Below are 24,928 nucleotides of genomic sequence, written 5' to 3'. Positions count from 1 at the left end.
AACTATGGTTAAATTAATAAAGACTTAATCCCTGTTTAACAAGATACCAATATAACTTGGTTGCTTTCACACATGCACTGAACCTCGGATTATCTCATAAAATGAACTGGAGGGGTGAGAACCCAAATGTCTGGGTCAGTTGCTGTGGACATCATCTGGAGTTTCTCCTGCCAGCCTAATAGCAAAAACGTGGATAATGTCCAAGTGAGCCCATGTGAGAATACAGCAGTGCATTGATAGGGACGTAAAAGTGATAAAAAAAAAAACACAAGTATGCAAATATTTCTTGATGAATAAAAGGAGCCATACACGTAGAGGACACAGCTACAAGATTGGAGAGGTTTAGGCGATAAGGACCATCACCATTATCAATGCGCAGCAGAATTTGCACATTACCTCCAGACTGCTGCCTGCTGCCCATCAGAGAATCTCCTGCTGCATTCTTCAGGCAAAGGACCCAATTGTGCAGACATTCTCTGGAGTACATGTCAGAAAAATGTCCTCAGTGCTGCAGTAATGATCAGAATGATAGGAATATGTTGCACGTAAAAAAAATGATAGAATTCTGTGGCAATGTTTTCTGTTTCCATGTGACCTTTCAGGCTAAACTAATGTTAAGTATCATCTTCAGCTCAGTCTTACTTAGGTGTTTAGGAAGAAGCCAATTTAGACCAGTACATAAGTCCCAGACAAGGCCGTTTCCTGTGTAGCTCATCTGTGTTATTCAATATTTTCGCAAAGAAGTATTGGACTCTGTATCTTTAATTAACAAATGTGGGTGTAAATATAAATGATATGGCATTTCTCCAGATATGCATTTTGCAAATCTGCTATAGAGACATGAATCTTTAGATTATTCAACTGCGTCAAGAATGGTTGACTCTTGAGTCGCTCTGATGCATCTAGCCTGGCAAAGTCATTACTGTCCATCTGAATGACAGCTGGGATAAAGGAGCAGATCTGCCGGCAACTCAAGCATTAGGCACAGCAGGAATGTGTCGAAAACGTGATTCCCCAGACATAGGCCGACACCAGTCGATGGGGTGTTGCATGATCTGCAAGCCATTGACTTGCTGTCGGTGGAAAATGACCATCTGTGAAGTGTCACTCACAGAGAGGTCACAGATTGGTCGAGAGAGAACAGATAAACTGATTTGGGGGATTTAAATGGGGGACTGGAAATGGAAGAGAGTGATGGATTAAGTCATCATTCATTTCTTTTTGCAAATTGAATCAACACTGAAGAGTTAATGTGGATCTTATAAATTTGGAGACGTTGGATTGTTGATACATTAACCTGTCAGTCCTCCTCAACTGTAGCCTGTCTCTAAGAAACACTGCCTAATGTTGATATAAAATTAATCCAAGTCAAGACAGCCGGCTGTAAATCTCCATCAGGCAGCCTCTCCTCATCTGCACACATCTCAGCAGTTCCACACTTGTCAGTTGGTAAAGTAAACCCCCCCCCCCCAACGGGAAAGTGCTAATACATCCAATCAAACATAGAATCTCCCTGGAATGTACCTTCTGCAGATGAACCCACCTAAGCCTACTGCGTTACAGAAACACATCCATCTATAACAGACTTTTTTACGTGCCATGGATTTCTTCAAGATGCCCAGCTTCCAGCATAATCCCACTACTGACGACTCTGAAGCCTATGAGCTCAGCATTTACAGCTGGAATCTGTCCGGGAAACAGAGTAGCAATAAATGAGAGAGGAGGGAAGAAGAAAAGGAATACTGGAAAAAAGAAAATAGAGTTGAGAGAGTGAGGAACAACACTGGAGAAAGAAGAAAGCCAGCTGAAGACCAATGTGAGATGGAGAGGCAGGAGTGGACATACATCTTGGGACAAAAAGACTCTAGATCCCTTCAAAGATCAGCTGGGGTATAAACCTTTCCACGTCAGTTAATTAGCAGTAGTGTTAAAAGGAGTGGCAAATGGTAATCTTCTACTTATCTAACCATAAATCATGTTCTCACAGAATAGCATTGTACCCTAGGGGTTGGTCTTGGGTGACTTTTTTTCTTTTCTTTGTTCACTTCTTTTGTCTCTTCATCAAAAGAGGCTTTTCATTAGTGATTAGCTAATGATCGGAAGTTATCCAAAAGGGCCATTGTGACAAGCAAGTAACACGCTGTGGTCCAATTATTGTGGTGACTGGATTGGGAAATCATGGGGATGTTCATGAATGAGTCTAATTAGTGCTGGACGTTGTGTGCAGAGCTTTTTATGAACATTCATTGGCGCAGAGTGAAGTCAAGAAAACTTTAAATTCATCCTACCTGGTTCATCTGCAGTGAACAATTGTGTTTTTCATAAAATCAGAATGATTTTTTTGTATTACTGTTCTTGTGTGTGGTTTATATATCAGTTTGAATGATTTACTGTACTGATATTTCAGAGGTCTGTTATGTAAGTGACCCAATCTTCTGACCCTAGTTCACAACTTTTCAAAATAAAAGCTCTGTAATGCAGCTTGATATCTGAATGGAGACAAGGCTATAAAGTAGGGGTGTCCAAACTACGGCCCGCGGGCCAACTGCGGCCCGCCATCCATTTTTAATTGGCCCGCATCAATGTCTAAAAATATAATGTATAAATATTTTTTTTTAACTCAAAATTTAGAAGCGCTCAAATGGCACCTTCTTAAAGCACCTTTTTTTGCTTTATGGGGCCAAGCTTCGTCGACAGGGGAGAGGCCAGTGCATGCTTCTGCGTTTTCAGATACACGCAAGAAGGGGCACGCAAGAGCCCCTTGCGTGCTTGCGTGCCCCTTCTTTCGTGCTTGCGTGCGTTCACCAATTTTTGTAACTATACGACAAAGCTACGCAAGCCTCACACAGCCCGCAAGGCTGTGATTGGTCCGCTAACTACATCCTTTCCAGAGTCATATTTCCGGTGTCATGCCCCATAATACCGGCAGAAACCAAGGAAGATTTAGAAGAACGGATATGGACCAAATAGAAGAGCACTTGGCAGAAGAGATCTGAAAGTATGACCACTTGTATAACCCGTCACTGACTAAATACAAGGACACGCAGATGACCTGCAATTCCTGGAAGGAGATCTCGGCTGACGTCGGTTTGCAGGTCGACGATTGTGCGAAGCTGTGCAGAATGATCAGGGACACATTTGTCCTCCAGAAAAAGTAATAAACAGTTGACAAAGACTGCCACACACAAAGAAGGTGTCTCTCAGGTTGTCTTTGACAAAAAACGTTACTCCACCTAGTGGTCTTGCAGTGAATTGCTTTGCTGACTTGCTAGCTGTCCCTCAGAACGCCACCACACCACGCCCCCCCGCCCTGAGCGACGCGACTGTCAACAGTCCACTCCAGGGCAGGGGGGCGTGGCGGCGTGAGTGGCCCAGTCCTTGGTATTTTTTTCTGTATGTGGCCCTCGGGACAAAATGTTTGGACACCCCTGCTATAAAGCATAATAAACAATGTGCCTTAACTAAGTAAACAAATGGGAAAGAGGAAGTCTGTCAGTCTGATATGGGGAAATAAATATAATCAAATTATCAGAAAAAAACGATTTTAGCCTGTGTGCTGCTAGTTGCCAACACCTGTAGCTGTAATGACTTCAGGGATGTAGAAGACACGTTGAACCGCACACTGCCTCGTCCCCACTGACTGCTCGGCGCTGTTTGCCCCTTTATTCCGATTATTTTATTATAGAACATATAAATAACAGTAAATTCAATACTGCACTGTTTTAGGCTGTTGACAATACACCTGACAAGTGTGAAGCCAATAAGGCAAGTTCTTAAGATATGCATTGTTCTTCAAAAGGCACTGGCCTCCTCTGGGTGATTAAACTGTTATGTCTATGTTGTGTTCAGTAGTTCGCTTATAAGGTTCGGCATTGCCACAGAGTCAGTTAAGCTATAGTTGCCATTTCACCCAAAGCTGGCTGATTGAATTTGTATATGTGTACATTCTAAAAACAACTTTGGTAAGACAATAATCTCAACCCACCATATTACCAGAATTCAACTTGAGTCTTAATTAAGTCTCCCCCTAAAGTTTTTATCTACACAATATTGTCCTTTTGACTTTAAGGCAAAGATCCGGAAGTCATCTCTTTTCTTCTGATGATTCAAACGGCTGAATCTCTTCACCACCTCAGCCATAAACATGCTCTCAATTTGTATATGGGGAAAAAAACAGTTTTAATGTCCAGGACAGGAGCACTTAATATACAGTATCTCCTCCCACTTTCAAACTATTATTGCACCCAACACTGTGCTTCTTCAAGGAGTTATGATGCTGCTATAGTGGTGGGGAGGGGTGACTGGCTAATGTTTCCCAACGAGGCACTCTAGGGCCATAGGTTGCTACAGTACAGGCAAACTCATTCAGTAGCAGTAGTAATAACAACTTGTTTTTTTTTACAGCAGAAATAAAAGTTCAGCCACAGGCATCAGGATGCGTCAAGCCAAGTGCTTGATGGATCATCACACACGTCTGAAACCCCGTCTCCTTTCACCTTTCAGTATTCTGTCCTGCACGCCCACTTGACACTTCCGATTGGCCTAAGGATGTGAAGATAGGAAGGTTAGTGGGAGTTGAACTTCTCTCTCGAGCTCTTGTTTTCATTCTCTACACAACTATTTCCTACTCTTTTCACATGTACAACTGAGTGCAACACCACAAATACCACTGACTGGAGACAAAATTCACTTTTGTTCAACTTCAACCGGCAGAACAAACGTGGAAAAACACAATCTTTACTATTCTAGTGATGTGCCATCCCCTGTTTTCTTTTTCTACAATGTTAAATTTAACAACTACAATTGCACCGTTGCATTCATGTACAGTTTATAGTTAATTATTTCTAAGCTCATTAATTCTTCGTCATTTATTTCTATGCTCAACACGTACACCAGACACAGGATATCACATGCTTGTTTTAGGGCTGATTGCACACGGAGTTGTTTTACAGCTGGATGAACGAAGCGGCCGCGTTCACCTTTTACCTTTCAGCATCTCTCGGAGTTCATGTCTTCCATTGTAGAGTAAACGGATTGTTGACTAGACAAGTGCTTTTCTCATCTTAACAAGCACTCAGATCGCGTTAACACTACAGGCCACATACACACACATTCATACAACACTTTTTCACACATGCAGTCACACACTGATGGCACTAATGGCAGGGTAGATATACTATATATCCTCTGTCATTCCTACATTTACCACACTGAATATGGGGCAATTTAGGGTTGGGTGTCTTGCCCACTTCAACAAGCAGACTGTAGGGACTGGGTATTGATCCATCAGCCTTATCTTAGTGGATGACCCTCTCTTTACTCCAGAGCCACAGTTGTCCATAATTAATATGTTTATGAGTGATTTATACTGGTATAATGATTCTGACACATTGTCAAGCCGTCTTTTGTTGCTGTTTCCTCTTTCATCTTACGAGCTGAGCACCACATGATCAAACCCTCCTGTCCTTGCCTGCCTACTTTCCTTGTCTGTATCTGTGATTTTTCCTTATTCTCAGCTCAGACTGTAACCTCCTTCACGCTGTGAGAGGTTTGTGGATCCGTAGTGTTTTGGATCGTAGTGTGTAGTGTGCATGTGTGCATGTGTTTGTTCTTTGCACACACACTGTTCTATGCTAACCTCCCCTTTATCCCAGTCTCACAGGCAACATGCTTTATTCAATAGAAAACCAAAGCTTTTGGATCTGCCTTAAGTTTGGGAAATACTCCCCATCTGCAGACTGTCTGCTTCTAAGCCCCTTTAAGTCTGCTCCATGGACGGGCAGTGACAGTGCTTGCTGATTTGAATTCATACTTTGCCTTTGTGGTGACACAGTGGGTTTCAGTTGGAATGGTGACATCTCAGCCCCTCTCCCTGACATTCCGTGTGTGTGTGTGTGTGTGTGTGTGTGTGTGTGTGTGTGTGTGTGTGTGTGTGTGTGTGTGTGTGAGAGAGAGAAAGAAGAGAGAGAGAGAGGCCTTGCACATTCTTCTGTGTTAAACATGTTTATTTGTGTATCTATGTATAGGTTGACATGACTTGATTCAGTGTGGAGGACAAAAGGCAGATTTAGAATAATTGTATTGGAACTGGATTATTCTGACTGGACATACTGGAACTGGGCTGATTATTAAGAGACAGGACATTTAACCCTCAAAACTCAATAGGTAAAAAGTAGAACAAGTTTAGAAATATGGCAAAACAAGTATCGTAGCACAAACCTGTCCTCCGATTACGTGGTCCTTATCTGTGTCTGTGGCAAATTTCACATTTTTACATGTATGATATTTTATTGCTAGAGAAGAAGGAAGATTTTGCCTTATGAGTTAGCCATGTAATGATTTTATTTTTGACAGTGCAGCCAGCATGAGTCTCTTCTGTTGCATGGATTTTGAGGGATCCTTAATGTCCCAAACGGAAGATCCAATATATGAGTCTCTGCCCTGTTTTGCAATCCTTATTTTTATCACGTCCAGTCTTTTGGAATAATTTATAGATGATGTTTGTGCCTGTGAGTGGTGACTAGGTGGAGATAATATTTTAAGAATATTGAATGGCAGTGACTTTTGCATATACACAAGGGCAAAAATAGATTTAAAATTTCAGTTTGGTGAAAAGCAGAATATGTTCTGTTGTCCTGGTCCTTGGTTTCTCTATTGATTCAATAGCCAGTTAAATTCTTGAAAATATTTTGGATATAAAGGGAGCGCAGAATATTCTTTTAATTGAGGTTTTGCAGTTTCTATTAGAAGATATATCTTCACCTGCAGTAACACTTCATTCAAAATGTAGTGACTGTAATTTCAACACAGCTTGCTTACTAAGACAAACTTTAATAGCATTTTCTAAAGTGAAAAGATCACCGGTGGCTATAACATGGCTTCACCTAGTTTCACAATAATCACTGACTTTTGAGAGCATGACCATGACAACTGCTGCAAACTGACATGATACATATATATACACCAAGCACTGCAGCACCCATCTCTAACTTTTGGATTCATGTTAATTCTAAATCTTAGGAGAAATGCCTCTGTACCTCTGAACACTTAAACCTTTTATAGCTCATTGTTTCACCTTTTCTATCTTATTAGCCATCACAGCATGAAATAATAAACCGATTGCCCCAAACCAAACAGCAGTCAGACAAAGTTAGCGACTAACTGGGAGCGAAATCCTGAGACGAAGCAGCGAAGGTGGCAGACTCTTCCATCACAAACTGGTGGAGACCAAAACATAGCAAACAATTATTTGGAAATATGGGAAAACTGTTTTCTGCGTTTGGCTGGTGTCTTATTAGTAGCATAACATTTATATGAGTCGAAACTAAGCCATAGCACCTACCAGGGTCTTGTGTGTTCCCTGCCTCCAATGTGAGAGGAATGATTTTAAAATGCCTAAAGCAACCGGTGTTTTGTCTTTCTGTCCTGATCCCGTGTTTGATCACTTGTTTTTACTTTGCTTAAAAATGTCCATGGTAACATATTTGATCCATGCCCACAATGAATAGTTGGCTGTGCCACATCACTGTCTTAAGTTCACAAGCCACACATGTTTATATTCAGCTGGGCTGCACTTGTTTGATTCAAATTTTTTTGTTCATTGTTTTTTTGCCCTGAAACACTCCTGCCAGGGTTCTCACCCGCACTGAGACCTGGCAGCACATCAGCCCGACACCCAATCACCTCCACTGGCTCTCAATCAAGGCATCGACTTCCAACTCCTCCTTCTCACCTATAAATCCCTCCATGCCCTCCCCCCCACCATATTTAACTGACCTCCTTCATCCCTACACTCCGCTCAGAAGGCTGCGGTCCTCAAACTCAGGATGGCTCTCTTCCAAATTGCCAACCTATAAATTATAATCAATGTAAGGGGTCCTTGGGTCGCCATTGAAAGGCGCTACAAGAATTCAAGCCAATATTATTATAATGAACTGTAAACAGTACCTTTGTAGAACATTGGTGTTAAAGATCGTTTTGGTAACCCTGGAAAAGCTTAGAGCAGGCAACACTTGGAAAATTTGCAAATGTCCCATTCCCTCCCATTGGCCCTCTCATCAAACTATGCCCCCAAAACACATGAACATGCTCTGACTGACAACTGCTAGAAGCCAACTTTTTGTTCTTTACATGACTTAATTTGTCATCGCCACAAATTAGACCAAATTCCCAACTCAGGGATATTGGGAAAACAAAATGTATTTCCAAAACTAAGCAGCGATATGAAAGAGCTACTTAACTATTCTCTGCATTCTATAAAAAATCACTTAAATGAGAATATTGATCATAACTCTCATGAAACCTTGAAGGTATAATCAGTTTAGCTCTTTGCAGTCAGCAGTCATACTGATCGTTCGGTAACTTCTTCCAACCTTGAGGTGATCCCTCCACACAGGATGAAAAATTGATGCACCCACAGACGCTTCCCCAGAGCTTTCCTTCACTGCAGTTCCATTTTGCTCGTGCAGATTCTGGAGAGATGAGCTTGCCATGGCTAATTCACTTATAGTTGCAAATAATGAAATGAAGATATAAAACATCCATACTCAATCACATTGCACACACCCGTCCACTCACACACAAAGACAGAGGGCACACTCATTTCTAATCCTCGCACATTTCTCCTTATTCCAGCAAGTGAAACCAACCTCACACATACACACTAATTCTGCCACACAAACAGCTACACACACCAACATTTGGTTGCAACTAGGAGCTGTATGTGTTCAATGAATTTCATGAACAGATGGAAGTGAACCTCTTAACCCAGCAGACTGTCAGCAAATTAAATTATAATGAAATATGATAGTTAATATTTGTATTCTGTTTTTGTTATCACATGCATTATAAATCCAAATCACCTAATTAAAAAGCATAATTAAAAGTTGGTTTGTCTGTTCCCTATAGACTGCCTGTATTTCTCTACTGTGAATATAACTGTGTAAGTGTGTGAGTGTGTGAGTGTGTGTGTGTGTGTGTGTGTCAGTGTGTGTGTGTGTTTGTGTGTCTGTGTGTGTGTGTGTGTGTGTGTGTGTGCACGTGTGTGTGAGAGTGTGTGAGAGTGAGTGTGTGAATGAGTGAGTGAGTGAGTGTGGCTTTTTAATGACCCTTGTGTTAAGTGTTAACAGCTTCTAGACACTTTGAATTCTGCATTGCAGTTGTTTTCAATTCTTATTATTATTTACACACAATCTTTTCACTATATTCATGAATAACTACTTGTCTACGACAATTGAAAACATCAGAAAACATATAAAACATTTGGTTGACCTTCCTTTCACATAAAACATTTACAAAGTCAAATGTTCGTGCCTATAGTGTCGCCAACGTCAGTGTCCAAATTATTTTTAATTTCACGACCTGACAGGCTCGGGTTGAGTACTCAGCCATCCACCCCCTAATAATGCTTGATTGCATTTGTGTCCTCTGTGCTTGCACCATTCTTATAAAGCAGTGACCTTCTTGTAAAAAAACATTGCTGCATTGAGTGAGTAAGCTACAATACTCTCAGCTGTTTCTGCTCTCCTATCAGGCCACATTGTCAGACTGAGCTAAGTGCAAGTCTCTTTTTGAATAATGCTATTTTAAAAGCTGTAAAGTTTTAAAATTGCTCCTGGAATGAAGATGAAGGCTTTGGAAATGAGAGAAATAACCTGTTCTACACACATACACACCCTTCACTTAACAACATGTGGTAGGGATACAAACACACTGGCCTATATTTTAGGTGTGGGAATTGGTCCATCTGCAGCCACATAAACCCGCTGAGTTTCCTCATTTCCGTGTTTTCATTGTTACCTCTATTACTCCCTCTCCTCTTTTTAATTTATTACATCCTTCTCTCTTTTTATTACACACTGATTCTCCCCCTTTGGTTGGATACAGAGGTCATTGATATGCTGCTCATGTCATGGTGTATTTGTGCCTGTGGTCCATTTGTTCCCAGTAATCATAATGTAAAGTCCCAGACTGATCATCCTCTGCTTACACAGACACAGTATTACCAAAAGCAACACACTTGTGAGTGTGTGTGGATGGTTATTACATAGCTCAGGTATCACATCTAAATGTTGGTTACCACTTTCACAAATAAACCATGAAACCAAGACAGTTACGGTTACTCAAATTTTAAATATCTTTAAAACAATGTTCGATTACGGCGCTTTGAAAAACTCAGCGTATATGCTGCTCACCATCCAAAGCATGCAAGATGGATTTGCTTTGTTTCCGTAAAAACATAGTGAAAGGCGTGTGACAGCGTTCTGGACATTTTCCATCCGTCCAAGAGAACTGAGTCCAGAGTCTAGGCATAATTTGGTTTTTTTATGCGTTCCCTTCTAACATGATCGTTGTTGCCGGGATACCGATTGAGACAACAGAAATGCTGGAGTGCTTTTATTTTTAAAAGGGTATCCTACAGCAAGTGTTAGGGTGCAAGAAGAGCATGGATGTATTCACTCATGTTTGCTGGAAAATAGGCAGCAGATCATTTGACTTTGTAAATCACTCAAATGTTTTGGGATATTTTTGCTTAGTCATACATCATTTGCCTCGGAGGTTTCTTGCAGAGATGGACAAAGCCACCGGTAAAGTGGATATAACCCAATTAAAAGGCGACCAAAACTAAATGTCCCATTACCTAAATGAAGTTATGGATTTCTCTGGGTTTGAACATTGTTGGAAACATTTTGGAAGATGTAAATACACACGTCAACAAAATAGATAACATAGAGTTATTTTGGGAGGGTTTATTAAGAATTTAGTTTTGAACACTTTCAGCAATCCTGTGCCAATACTGAAAACAGTGATACTTTCTCCCACAGTATATTATTGATATGAAAATGTCATACTGTTTCATTTCTTTCACACAGTCATAGTCAAAGGAAGAATATAGGTTTATTTTGCATCTCCTGTTTCAACAAGCTGCTGAGACAAAGATGATCGATAAAGGACAAACAACAGACGTCTGCTCCCTTGTTGTTTTGATTCTCGCAGTGCCTTTTATTCTTTCAACATTTTAACGGATAATTATTTTAGCTTTTTCAGTTCTTCTTCTCTTTCCTGTAGAGTTACATAGTTTTTTGTGCTTATAAAGTGGTCTCCAAAGAGGCCACATGGCCAAATAGGGCAGATTGGACTTTCAGGGGGGTGGTCTTAAAGAGAGAGGAGCGAAAACCAAGTGTTTCAGACAGAGGCTGAAAAGAGGAGCTGCAGCAATGGACAGTATGAGGAAAGTGATGCATTTTCTGAACATCAGAGGATGTGAACGTTTTTATGTAATAACCCAAATGACACTTATGAACCTAAATATGAGTAAAATATACAACATCCATACAACTTCAATACTGTGCATCCTGACGACATCTTAACGACTATTGCTTCTGTGTGCGTATATGAATCAGAATCAGGTTTTATTGCCAAGCAGGTTTACACATACAAGGAGTTTGCTGTGGTGTGTTTCTGCAATTGTAAATAAAGAAAATGTAAGAATAGGAAACAAACATTTTATATAGAAATAAAATGAGGCATTGTACAAAATGTACAGTTATTGCATTTTTTTTAAATGTCAAAGTGTCACAGTCACAGGCAGTTCAGTTAAAGGGTCCCTGGCCTTATTTATAAGGGCCAGCACCAGTCGGTAAGAAACTGTTTTTGCGGCATGAGGTTTTGGTGCTGTTGCCCCGCAGCCTCCTGCCAGAAGGAAGTGGCTTAAAGCGTCCATGTCCAGGGTGAGTCAGCTAATCTTCTCTTTGTCCTGTGAGCACAGTGGCTGTGGCAGAATTATTTCCACAGCAGGTCGGATGGATAAACATTGTTTCTAGTTCTGAATGCATTATAGCGCTCCTATTGGTCTTTTGCTGCAGTTGCTAATGGCAACAGATAAACAGCCAAGAGCTGGGGGAGAACATTTTTTGGCACCGTGTAATTTAATGTGTTTAATATACTTACTGTGCATGTATGAATCATTTAACTAGGCTACTGTAGGCTATACATAAAACAAATCCAATAGGCAGTAGACATTCAGAAGAGAGGACATTCACAGAGTGAACACCTGAACACCGCCAACTTCCATACAGCCACCAAGGCCCCACCCACCATGCTGCACATACACACACACATACACCATACTCAAACACATACAGTTATGTGGCCATTATCTGTTACAGTTAAAACATTTTAGGGATGAAGGAGATTTACCATGATATTATTTATATATATCTCAATATAAATCAAGAAACATATATGTTTCATTGTTTATGGACTGGAAAGTTATAAATACATCCCTGCATTTTAATTCATAGGAAATATATCTTTACCAGAATCAGAATCTATTTTATTGGCCATGTGTGTGTAAACATAGAAGTAATTTGACTCGAGATTGACATAGAGCTATAGGGACAGGGACAACAAGAAACTGAGGTCTCATTACAAAAATGGGGATGGGAAGGATGAAGGAGGAAATTTAAACCACAAATACTTTTACACAGCTCCAACATGTGTTTGTTTTGTGATATCTATGTGTGTTGCCTAGCAGGGGTTGTTTGGTGAGAAAGTCTTGAGATTAATCTTGAGATGTCTCCACTGTCCTTCACTCTGTCCTTCATGACTTTCAGCAAACCCTGGGGGGGTTGGTCTCCACTTGTATCCAGCTGGGTTTGTACATGCAGGTTCAGAAAGCAATAATAATAAATACAGTAAGAGCAAATGGAGAGGATCCAGTGGGGAGAAAGCAAGATGTGCACAAGCCCGTCACTCACAAGACAACATGTCTTGGAGCAGTGCTGCCAACTGATGTTTAGTGAATTGTCAGTGGAGAAATTGGCATCTCTTTCTCCCTGAGTGGCAGCTAAATATCAAAGTATATTGGTAGGCAAGATTACCTTCTGCTTTTTAGGTGAAAGGAATCTATTGGCAGGAATTGACTATAAAATCATTTTATTGATGTTTTCACTTGTGTATTTTATAGGGCTGTGAAAAATAACGCGTTAATGCGTTATGATTAAATTACAGGATTAATTCGGGTTTTTTTTTTTACGCATTTAACGCATGCGCAGAATGAGCTTCCAATATACCCACAATTCCAAGCGCTCTGCACTAGTCGCCGCTCGGAGTTGCAGTCAGACGGCAGCTGCCATCCAAACAAACAAACAACATGGATAACTCTGATGAACCTGAGGACCTTCTGGATGGGAAATTCGTGTTCCAAAAAAACAAAGATGGAACATTCAATAAAACCAAGGTGATGTGCACACTCTGCGGGAAGATGTTATCGTTTCACCGTAGCAATACCAGCCTAAAGTACCACCTCAACGCGAAGCATGCGTTGGTCGGCGAGGGGCGTTCAAGTGCAATGCGCCAAACCACTCTGACTGAACAACATAGGCCCCTCACTAAGTCTGCCTGTGACAAGTTGACTAGCACAGTTGCCAAGTGGATTGCAAAAAGCTGTAGACCGATTAATATTGTTGAGGATGAGGGGTTCACCGAAGTTTTGCGAGTGGCAACGGGGGACTCGAGCATCAGAGCACCGCAAAGACGCACTATAATGACTAAAATCGACGAGCTGTATGAAGCTGAAAAGAAAAAAAAGGAAAATGACTTGGCTGCTACGAATTATGTGGCGCTGACAGGGGATCACTGGACCTCTGTGAGTAACAATAACTACCTGGGTGTAACTGCACATCTAATCACCGACGGATGGAAGTTAAAGTCGTTTGCACTAACGTGCATGAAAACAGAAGAGCGCCACTTTGCAGAGGCATATGCAGAACAGTTCCAAACTGTTGCAAGCAACTGGGCAATTGAAGACAAAACGACCACTATAGGGACAGACAGTGCACGCAATATGATAGCCGCGGCTAGACTACTGTCATATGAACACATGCCGTGCATCGCTCACATCTTGCAGAGAAGCATCACCATGAGCCTCGCTGACAGCGGATTTGTGAATGCGCTGTCCAAGTGTCGCAAAATTGTCGGCCACTTCAAACACAGCCCCGCTAACACGTTGGAGCTCAACACAGAGCAAGAGAACCGCATGCAGGTGCAGCAGCCACTGATCCAAGACGTCCCAACACGCTGGAACTCAACGCTGGACATGGTTAAGCGTCTGATCGGCAATAAGGATGCAGTGACAGCAGCCCTGGACCAGCACAACCACAAACTAGTGATGCTTACACAACAAGAATGGGACAAACTGCAGAGACTGGAGTCTCTTCTAGATCCCTGCAAGTAAGCAATCCATGATAATGTGACTATTAGGCTAATATTAAGTTGAACTGATTAAATTCAAATTATATTTGTGTACCTGTTCTAATAACTTAACTCTCTCTCTCACCTCCTCCATCTTTTTGTGTGTGTGTGTGCGTGTGTGTGTCTGTGTTTTTCCACTGAAGGTATGTAACGGAAATTCTGGGTGGGGAGGCCTATGTCTCCTGCTCTGTGGTACTGCCTGCACTCTGCCACCTGCGTCATGTAATGGAAGTCACCGAAGATGACCCTGCATATGTGGTGAAATTTAAGACGGCATTCAAGACAGACCTAGCCTCCCGTCAAAAAAATACCAACAATGAATGGCTCAAGATTGCAACAGTGCTGGATCCACGTTTAAAAGACCTGAAGAGCCTACCCAAGAGTGAGAGACCAGAGGTGTGGACCACACTTGAAAGATTGCTGCAGGAACAGTCACCTAGGGCCAGGAGGGCTCCACAAGCTGCTGAAGATGGGCCACCCAAGAAGAAAATGAGCCTTCTGGTAATGGGCTCAGATTCTGAATCAGAGGAAGAGGTGCAGCAGCCTCACAGAGCTCTACACAGGTACAGAGCAGAGCCCAGCATTGGTATGGAGGACTGCCCCTTGGAGTGGTGGTCATCTCATTCAGGAGCCCATGAGCAGCTGGCCTCACTAGCTCGCAAATATCTAGCCTCTCCCGCATCCACGGTTCCATGTGAAAGACTGTTCTCAGTCGCAGGACACATTGTGCAAAAGAAGCGGTCAGCTTTACTGTCAGAGAACGTGAACAAGTTAGTATGCCTCACCAACTGGCTAAAGGAAGACTAGCTAAGAGGGCCTTTAGAGGCATTAGATTGTGTCATGGTGTGGTTAATGTTTGTTTGACAAAATAGAGAAAAATGTTCCACAATCTTAGAAATTATTTGGGCTTCTTAGCCATTGTTTTTATGTTTGATTTAAAAAGAAAAGAAAAATGTTTTATTCAACCATATGAATAAAAAAGAACATGTTAAATGTATATATCCGTCTTTTGTCATAAATCGTTCTGTTCTCACAAAAATATACCGCGAAAATCGGTAATATGTGATTAATCATGATTAATCCACAGAAACCTGAAATTTTTAATCATTTCACAGCCCTAGTATTTTATCTAAATTGTACAAATTGCTGTTTTCTTTACCCTAGAATGAGTCTTTGATATTTAAATACTTTATATGAACATCTTGGGCGGGTCCTCTCTACGGAGGCCCCCATGTTTTTTAGAGTCGTCCAAATTGAGAAAACTAAAGGCCTTTTGAGTTTTTATCACAACTGAGATTTACTACAGGTTGTCTTTCATGTTTGGAAGGGGAGGGTAAAGTGAAGGGTAATCAGCTGTAACATGACTCTCACCACTAGATGTCACTAAATTCTACACACTGAACCTTTAATGTTTTTTTTTTATAGTTACATCTCTAGTGGGGTGGTGAAGTATTGTATACTCCTGCAACATTACTTCAATGTGTCTCTGTTCTTTAAACTGCCTATTACCACCTGGACATGTTCTTGTGACACCTACCTTACATAATTTGTGCATTGTGGACTCATAATTGTGTCATTTCATTAAAGCTGTCTTGATACAGTGTATTAGTGTGAATTATTTCCCTTGAATCCAAATGAATAATTCGCACAGACTATAGAGCAGACTCTAATGAGAAAATATCTGGAATCTAATCTGTTGTCGGCTGGCTGCACTGATAACTTTGTTGTTGTACATGAAGTACTATCAGTCTGTGCGTGGCCGTCGCGGAGAAGCTCTGAGAGTGACATGGAACATTTACACCTCTGTTGCAGTGTTGTTCCCACACATCCTTCAGCAGTGTGAGACCAGATGGATGGCTTCTCAACGGGAGAGAACTGCATCGGTGCCGTTTTTTGCTCCTACGCCACATGAACAGTAGATGTTATCCAACATGTGGGTGAGGAGCACACCGAGTAAAATAACAATAAATGTGCTACTCCTCTTAGAACCATTTGCATTAAAGAAAAGATCCTCATTGGTGTATGTTTGTGCATTATGTGCATGGTCTGTGTGTATGTGTGTCTCTTTTTACTTCTTAATGTTTGTGAGACACTCAAGGTAAATCATTGTGCGGAACAGAAAAGATTATGAAGCGACACTTGGGAGGTATTGATTAGCTGAATGGGCTTCTCTCTCCTCCTCTCCTGGGTCAGTTCAGTCCTCTGCTCTTTTATTGTTTCCTCTCTGAGAAGGAGGGACTGCAGTTATCCTCCGCCGTGCATCTTCCTGGAACCTGCTAATAAACCTCCCATCTGGAACATCTTTAAAGCAACACAAGGGAATCATGGTATTTGTCAAACAGGCTTTTCAACCATTGAATTACAACTCTTTCACCTTTTTGCCACTGCTAAAACCAGGCTTGCCATGTGAGATTTTAAAAATGTTGTTATTAAACTGCAATTCGCACTATACGAGATATGAGCGATTGTGCAGCCACAACCTGACTGTTCACACTATACATTACCTGTTTACATCCCCAGAGCTCTGGTTATCGTCAAAGAAGACGCAGTTGGTTTGCTTTCACAATGTTAGCAAGGTAGAAACACACACTGCCTTGACTGTATGTGCTATCCTGTTTGCAGAAACGTCAAAAGAAACAGGAACAAAAGTCACTTTCGGGCTTGTCAGCTGTGAAAGGAGGAGGAGCAAACAGGCAGACAAGATGTTACCACAGCTCTACCAGCCTGACCTCCATGTTTTCTGTCCATATAATGCACAGTGTCACCAGTGTCACTTTCTTTGTGTATTGCGATTTCACTCCCACACAGCGAGAAAAAAAGGTGCAGAGTCTGGGGAATCGACTCGTGACGATGCATCAACTGTGCGAGTGCCTGAAGATGGCCGACCACAATTTCTGACATGTTAGGAATTCATCCAGCTGTCCAACAGCCGGTCGTACAGTGCGAGCTCAGCTGGCATAGAACTGACACAACTAAGTCAAAGTGTTCCAATGTGGATGAGAAAAATCCAGGCAATCCATCTGGTATGTCTTGTAAATGATGTAACTAATGATTATATTGTTATTGATATGTGTGTTCTTGTCATTTTTTTGTATTAATGTATGTTTTGTCTATAAATTGCTCCATTGTAACAGATCTTGAGAATTTGGAATCAGTTTTGCCCAATCAATTACTTTTTGAACCACATAATTAGATGTTACAAGATGATCCAGGGTTCTTTGATTCCTGCATTCTGAGGTAAATAGAAAATTTGCATTTGAGTGTTTCTCTGGCTGAGCCACTGGGCTTCCTGCTGGCTTCCCTCCCACATGAACGGCATTAAACTAATTTACTTATACAGCTCCCCACTTTTCAAATGGTTTTGCACATAATGGCTCCAATGTTGATGATGGAGGTGCTTGTGATGCTCAGAATAATTTATGCATTGCTTTTCAGCTGTTTCTTTTGTTATAATTCAATATGTAAAAACTCAAAGAACCATCATGTCGCCAGTATGATCTGTGAGGTAACCAGTTGATCCAACTCCTGTCAGTAGGTTGGTTCAAAACAAAGAAAAATGAAACATCTCTATGAGCGCCATGTATGTTGGCCCACATGCAGCCTAGTTTATAAGATCTATGCAGAAATCGTTACTGTCGACCTGTGTGTGGATACACCTTGTATTTTAGATTATCGTGTCACAGTTGCTGACCTGAGCCTTTTGGAGCCTATTTACTCCATACCTCACCAGACTCATGTATTCAAGTTCAACCTTAGCCCAGGTGACAAAAGCCAAAATAAGCATCTAGAACTTCTTAAGCCTGAGCTGTGCTATGGTGCAAAGTTAAGGCCACTGAGAAGTCAGTCAAGGTATTATCCTTGCAATCCCAGCTAGTGATGGGGCCAGTGATAATGTGGCACTGGTACCTAGCCAACAGTATCTCTTCCTTATTACTCTCTGACAGAAATTCTTCATTTGACATTCCTACGTGGCCCCTCTATAGATATGTAGCTGTCTTTGATTTAACATTGCTAAACTGACATAGTGATATTTAATTCACTATGACACTGTCTGAATTGATCACCTTGCAGCACAGTGTTGCCACATGGTAATGTAATAATGCAGCACTACCACAAACGGTTTTGCATCATGAAGTGTAAACACCAGAGATGAGCTGCTCATGTTAGCGAGAACTTGCTACAATAGGTAGTTTGAAAAGCCAATTGTGTGTCATTTGCTTGCAAAGTAGGTGAGCACTGAACCGAAGGAACATCTACCACTGCAAACCAGAAGAGCCACACCCACTTGTGTTGATTTCTTACACTGGAGGAGCAGATGTTCCAATTCTCTTGCTGTTTAAATCTGATATCTATACAGTAACTGTGGGCAGTGTAATGGAAATGAATAATAAGTCTGCTCTGTTCTTTTTTGGAAATACATTGTGAAAATGTGAGTGGGAGGGAACTTGAGCGCTCTGAAATAATAGTGGATGTTCGGTTTTGTGCCAAACCAGAACCCATGTTGAAGAAATTAGATGTAGACATTATTGAGCTACTGGAACTGTCCAATTAATATTAACACACACACACAAACACACACACACACACACACACACACATACACATATATGATAGTAGCTTGTTCTGTCAGATGGTAAAATGTTTATTAATGCTATTGTTAAGTAGCCCTGGGTAAGTGGGTGTGCTTTTTTAATTTAATTCAAGATCTCCTATAGTACAATGATCATTGTGGATGAACATCTGTTTAACCTTGTATATGTGTATTATATATAAATTAGCATTCCTGGAAGACAATACATATAAAAACACGTTCTACACTTTCTAATCAATCCTTGCTTTCTATAATTATATCTTTCAAATCTTCCTAACTAAACATCTTTTGTGAAATGTTATATGGCTTGTTTTTACATGTCTGTATATATGGGTGTTATTTGATCATACATCTAGTTACACACACCTCTCCTAGATCAAAGAAATATCTTTATACCCATGGATTTGATTCTATAGAGGGGGACTTGGGATAATGATATCGTGTGGACAGCTTGATGTGCCAAGTCACCCTTAACAACACGAAGGTCATGTTTACTTGTTTCATGAATTTGTGAAAAGGAAGATAAGAGAAAGTATAAAGAACGTAGATGTGCCCCACACACATTTACACCTCTGCTCCTGATCACACACACTTACCCGCTTCCTGTGACGGATAAAAGGCTTATTCCCCTGTGGCCAAAAGCAGCTCATGCAAACAGATGGGTGCAATCAGTAGGTAAAGGTCATGTTAATTGTTTACACAGCTTTCCACAGCACACCAACGCATTCATAAAAATCTATGTATAATGAGATATATATAGTCTCTATCTCACTGCCTTTGCAGTTTTCTTTGTTGAAACCCCATGAGACTGATATGCAGTGTTTGACCTGCTTGAACCATTGTACCAGATTACCTCTTTAATTTCAGTTTATTGTTCAATGTTTTCTTCACTTTGGTCAGCATTTCCCCCCAAAGTCCACTGAAATACTTGACATTAATGGTTCCTCAACAATGTATTTTAATGAAGATCCCCTAACTTTTTATCTACCTCTATCTGCAGTTTGACATTTTTATTTCTAAATGAAATATCTCGTCATCTGTTGGATGAACTACCACTGAAACTGACATCCTCTGCGTAAAACAAGGTCATTTTACCCGAAGAATGAATTAGAATAAGCTGATATATTTGACTTTAATTTGACTTTTACTATTATCAGTTTTGCTTCCAAGGGACTTTTCAAATCGCTGTGTCTTGTTTATAACTCAGTTTTTTATTTTGTAAACAGAAATCCTCTCAAGAGAGTAATATGCTCTGGTATCTTTCATGACGCTAGTGCGTTAAGATTTCCCTCATCATTCCTGGAGTCTGGTGAATCCTAAATCTTATTCTCTCGTGACTCAGTAAAGTGCTTCAACAATGTGTGCTCAACAGCTTTAGATAGTACTGCTCCTGTAGAAAGTTTAGTCAAAACCAGTTCAACATCTGTATCTCCTATACTTTATATTTTTAATACAATATTATAATAGGGAAGTTAAAGATGCGAGAGCAAAACACTTTTAATAGACAGATTTAATGAAAAATAAATGGATTAGTAATTAAACTAAATAAAAATCTCTACTTTAAATAACCATGTTAATTTAAATGAAAATATTCAAAAGTCATCTAAAAGTATTTTCATCATATGATGCCATCCCCTCATAAACCTACCGTTAAGAGAGTTAAGATACAGTCTTCTCCTATCTTCTTTCAATCAGGATCAGTTACATTACATTACATGTCATTTAGCTGACGCTTTTGTCCAAAGCGACTTACATTTTTAGTACACTCAGCATTTTATGAGGGGCCATTTAGGGGTTCAGTATCTTGCCAAGGACACTTCGGCACGCAGATGGGGAAGAATGGAATTTGAACCGGCAACCTTTGTGTTGGAGCTCTACCACCTAGGCCACACCGCCCCAGTTCTTAATTGCTTCTGCGTACACGGTTTTGTTTTTGTCTGTGTTTGTGTTTTTGTCTGTTATTTAGCAGGATTAATGAAATTAGACTGAAACTTTGTGGAAAGATGTGGTCTGGGTCAGGAAAGAACCTATTAAACGTTGGTGCAGATGCAGATCAGGGAGTTGATCCAGGTTGTTTTCATCCACTCTCTTTAACATGGGACATTTTCTTTGATTTCTCAGGGAATTCATGGATCTTGATGAAAAAGGGCTTGTTTAGGGGAGTGATATTTATAAAAAGTGTACGCAGTAAGCTGCTGATCCGCATAAAAGTCTGTGAAATGTTGGACCTTGGTGGAGGTATTTACTCTCCTGAGTAGCGTTTAAGTCTTGGCTGTAGACTCTAGTTTTTTTTGTTCTCAACATCTATTGGAATACTTAATAAAAAAATGAATTTGCAAATCTAGTCTCAGCTTGTTGTTTAGTCTCAGTTTCTGTATGTGCAGGCATGTAGTTGCATACTCGTAGGCGTGTGCATGGCTGCATGTTGCTCTTGATGTTTTAATGGAAGAGAGTGGCTTAGTATCGGCAGAGCCGCAAATTCCCCCCTGCTTTGTGGGGCTGTTTCCATGTTGTTTGTCTCATCAGGAAATGCAATTTTGCCAGTGCCTCAGGCTGTGGGGCTAATGCAGTTACAATTGTCTTTTCTCCAACATCCACCCACATCTCACTATCTCTCCATCTCATTCTGTCCTGGTTCATTTTTGTCTCCAAGGCTTCTTTCTCCTCTTTACACGATTAAAGTAGAAACACTCCACAGCCTGACAGACATCTCTCTGTTGTATTATCCCACTGTGTTTTTTCCCCTGGCTTTCACCCTCCATATGTCCAAGATGTATTTTCGCTTTTCCATATTAGGTAGGAAAACTTTCAGAGGTATGCTTTTTGTTCTTCTCATATGGACAAATGCTGTATGCATTTGTACAATTTATATCTGTGTTTCATTCCCCCAAAGTGAGGGAACTGCACAGCAGAGACAGCTGAGGGTAGAGACAGTGAGATGGAAAAAAAAAGCTTGCTTCATCGCTCATTTTCTGTGTGATGAAGTGGATGAGAGATTGTGAGAGTTGAGAGATAGCTGGTTGTAAAACCCAGCTCCCACTCTAACCTCGCTGTCCCTGTCAATCACAATGGAAGGGAAAAGACCAAGTGGCCACACAGGCTTTTACAGCATACACACAGGCATTGCTCCCGCTGTCCAGCCCCATCACACACACACACACACACACTCCCACACATGTACACAAACCCAAATCACAGGGTTAACCATGCTTTAGCAGAAACACTGGATCAGGATGAGCTGCTTCCTCGCTCTGTCTGCATCCTGATTTGTTAATTTATGGCCTGAGCTCACCTCAGTGGCTCACACATACGCAAGCACAGATATACACTTCAGTGACGTTCAGCATTAGCACACCTGTCCTTCTGGTCCTACAGCATGGACCACTGGAGCAAGTGATAAGCCGGTATGAGAGAGGATTGGAATGCAAATGCACAGAAAGGGGCAGAGCAGGGAGAAACGGGGGTTGGTACTTATTTATTCCATCCTTCTCCATCAGGTATTATCAATGGGCATAGACCACCAGAGCATATGATAGAGGAAGGCCAAAGGACGGAAATTGCATACGAGGTGGAAGGATTGACTGAAAGGGAGAGAGAGATATATATGAAAGTGAAAGGTGATTCCTACATATAGAAAGAGGCCGCACCAAGTGAATAATCTCAGATGCTGGAATGGAGAGAAAGGCTGAAACTGTACAGAGAGAGAGGGATTATACCTCTTCCCATATCAACCAATAGAGTGGTAGAATAGAGTTATGTGGTTGGAAATTGACTGGCAAGTCAACTTATGTCGAGATATAAACAGCCACTTTAAACAAAATGGACTATATAGGGTGGAAGAGGAACGTATCGAAACACTTATCCTCCGAGATGGATCCAAAGTAATGGAGTGAAGGGAAAAGATATATGGAAAGTGACAGTGTTAAGTGTCTCCAGCTGTGTGTTTCTGTGTGTGTCTGTGTGTTAACTGCTTTAAAGCCTGATTCTCGAGGCAGCTTCCATGGTGTTGCTTGTTATTGTGGATCAAGGCGCTGTCCCTGGTGCTGAATCACAGGCAGCATATGGGGAATGCAAAAGGAGTGAACCGTCAAAGACATAGAGAGATAAATTCCTGGTCCAAATCCACATTACAAGATTAGAAGAAGTAGTGTGCTCTCATGACAATTTTCATGTCAGAGTTTGTATTTCATCACAGAGCTGTAAATAATATTTGACTTTTAATAAGCTGTTGCCCAAATATAATTTATTTGCCGTAAACTATATTTCTAAAAACTTACTCACAACAAAATGGTCCAACATCAAAACATCCTTTTCTGGTGATACAAAACATGTTTGTACCAACGTGTGTCAAAAGATCTCAAAATGAAAGAATATTTTTGGGGAAATGCTAGTTAGAGAAATTTGAAGAATGTGTTTTAAGGTGCATGTTCTTTGGTGTTAATAATGGTCAAGTTAAAAAAACTGATTTTTTCCTAAGAGCATTTTCCTAAGTAGACGGAATAAACCAATATTTAGGATTTTTTTTAGTAAAAGAGTTTAGTTCTCCAAAGCTGGGTGGTATTGATTGAATGGACATTATTGACAGGGGCCTTGTTTCATTGAAAACTTTAACTAAATTGATGTGGCATTGTTTTTGTCTGATAAGGTGAACCAGAGAGAAGAGCTCAGTTAAAAATACAGAATCGTTCATGTACAGTTTCCAAACATATTTTCAGGACCTTTAATTTGTCAGCCAATATAGAGATGGACTTTTGGATGGATGGATGATAGGGCTTTTGGCCAAATGGACGGGACGATGGATGGATCGACAGATGGATGGTATTCAATAATTCATGCATCCCACTATAATTCGCAGAAGGTCAAGTCTAAGGGTTTATCTGATGTATTATAATTCATAGGTTCATAGGTTGATGTTGTAGGCTGCCTGCCACAAAAAACACAAAGGTACGAATATATTCTCCTGGACACAGTTACCTAATAATAATGTAATTTAATCATGCTTATTTATCTGCCCATATGAAGCCGACAGCTCATTCTGTCATTATTAATAGTGCTCCATGTGGGTGGAAGAGTCAAAAGTTGTTGAGATTGAAGAATTATTGGTACTGGATGTGCTCTCAGCATGTTTGGGTATAAAAAGGACCTGCAGTGAAGGCTGTAAGCCTAGAAAAAGGGAGTGAATCAGAAATACTGCATCAGAGATTGAAACATGTGTTTAATAATTAAATTTTTTTAGCTTGTTACCTATTTAGACTTTTATAGACCTCTTCTATGTTATAGTACACAATAGTCTATGTCACAGTCAACCACATATGTTTTTTTCTGTTTTAAAATCCATATGTAAATCAAAAACGCTGCTTTGTTCAACATATTTTCTGTTGTCGGCCCTGTGAGCCAGCTCCGTAACTCTGTTTTAGAGTAGCAAGTGAGATATTAACAATGAGAATCTGGTTTCAATGAATATGTAAATGAAGATTAGCATGGACAGCAGTTTCCAAGCAGTATATGGAAGTAAGTCAAGAAGACAGGGCTGAGGAGGAAACAGAGGCTCGGTATCAGCATGAGCGTGTAATGAAACCCAGATGGACGCACGCAGATGCCTCCTGATTTAGCTTTTTCAGACGTTTTATTATGGTAATAAAGACTTGGCCCTGTGTGTGTTCTGCAGACATTGTTTGACTGTTGAGTCATAGTTTCGATTTAATTTCCCCACACCCAATATTTTCAAAAAGAGTTATTATTTACACAAGGAAAACACACAGGGGACAATCACAGAGGAAGTGTCAGTAATGGTGTGTCAAATGATTCATCTTCATGAATGTACAAATAGAACAATGACAAGTCCAAATGGGTTTGCAATCTTTTTAATTAACAAGGTTTTATAGTGTGACATCTCACTTACAGCTGTATCTCACAGCTTCTCTCTGGGGGAGGATTGTAGACATGCAGAGGCTCTTTTATGATTTGCACAGATGTAGCTTATAAGTTTAACACACTATTTATCATTAAATGGTAACTTGTTATTGTGTTAGAGACACACACACGTCTTTACTCACTTTAATGTGCTTTATAGGGAGAAAATAT

At 40.6% G+C, this 24,928-nt stretch overlaps 1 protein-coding gene across 1 annotated transcript; it reads left to right on the top strand.

The window, feature by feature from the left end:
- The first annotated feature begins 13,017 nt into the window (after positions 1 to 13,017).
- On the top strand, positions 13,018 to 15,060 carry LOC133019070 (E3 SUMO-protein ligase ZBED1-like). Its single transcript, XM_061085429.1, has 2 exons — positions 13,018 to 14,232; positions 14,397 to 15,060. The coding sequence occupies exons 1-2, from the start codon at positions 13,154 to 13,156 to the stop codon at positions 15,058 to 15,060; spliced, it is 1,743 nt and encodes a 580-aa protein (XP_060941412.1). The 5' UTR covers positions 13,018 to 13,153.
- The last annotated feature ends 9,868 nt before the right edge of the window (positions 15,061 to 24,928 follow it).

The sequence above is a fragment of the Limanda limanda genome, chromosome 2 (assembly GCF_963576545.1).
Source record: "Limanda limanda chromosome 2, fLimLim1.1, whole genome shotgun sequence".
Taxonomy (NCBI): domain Eukaryota; kingdom Metazoa; phylum Chordata; class Actinopteri; order Pleuronectiformes; family Pleuronectidae; genus Limanda; species Limanda limanda.
This window is presented reverse-complemented; position numbering and strand designations above follow the sequence as displayed.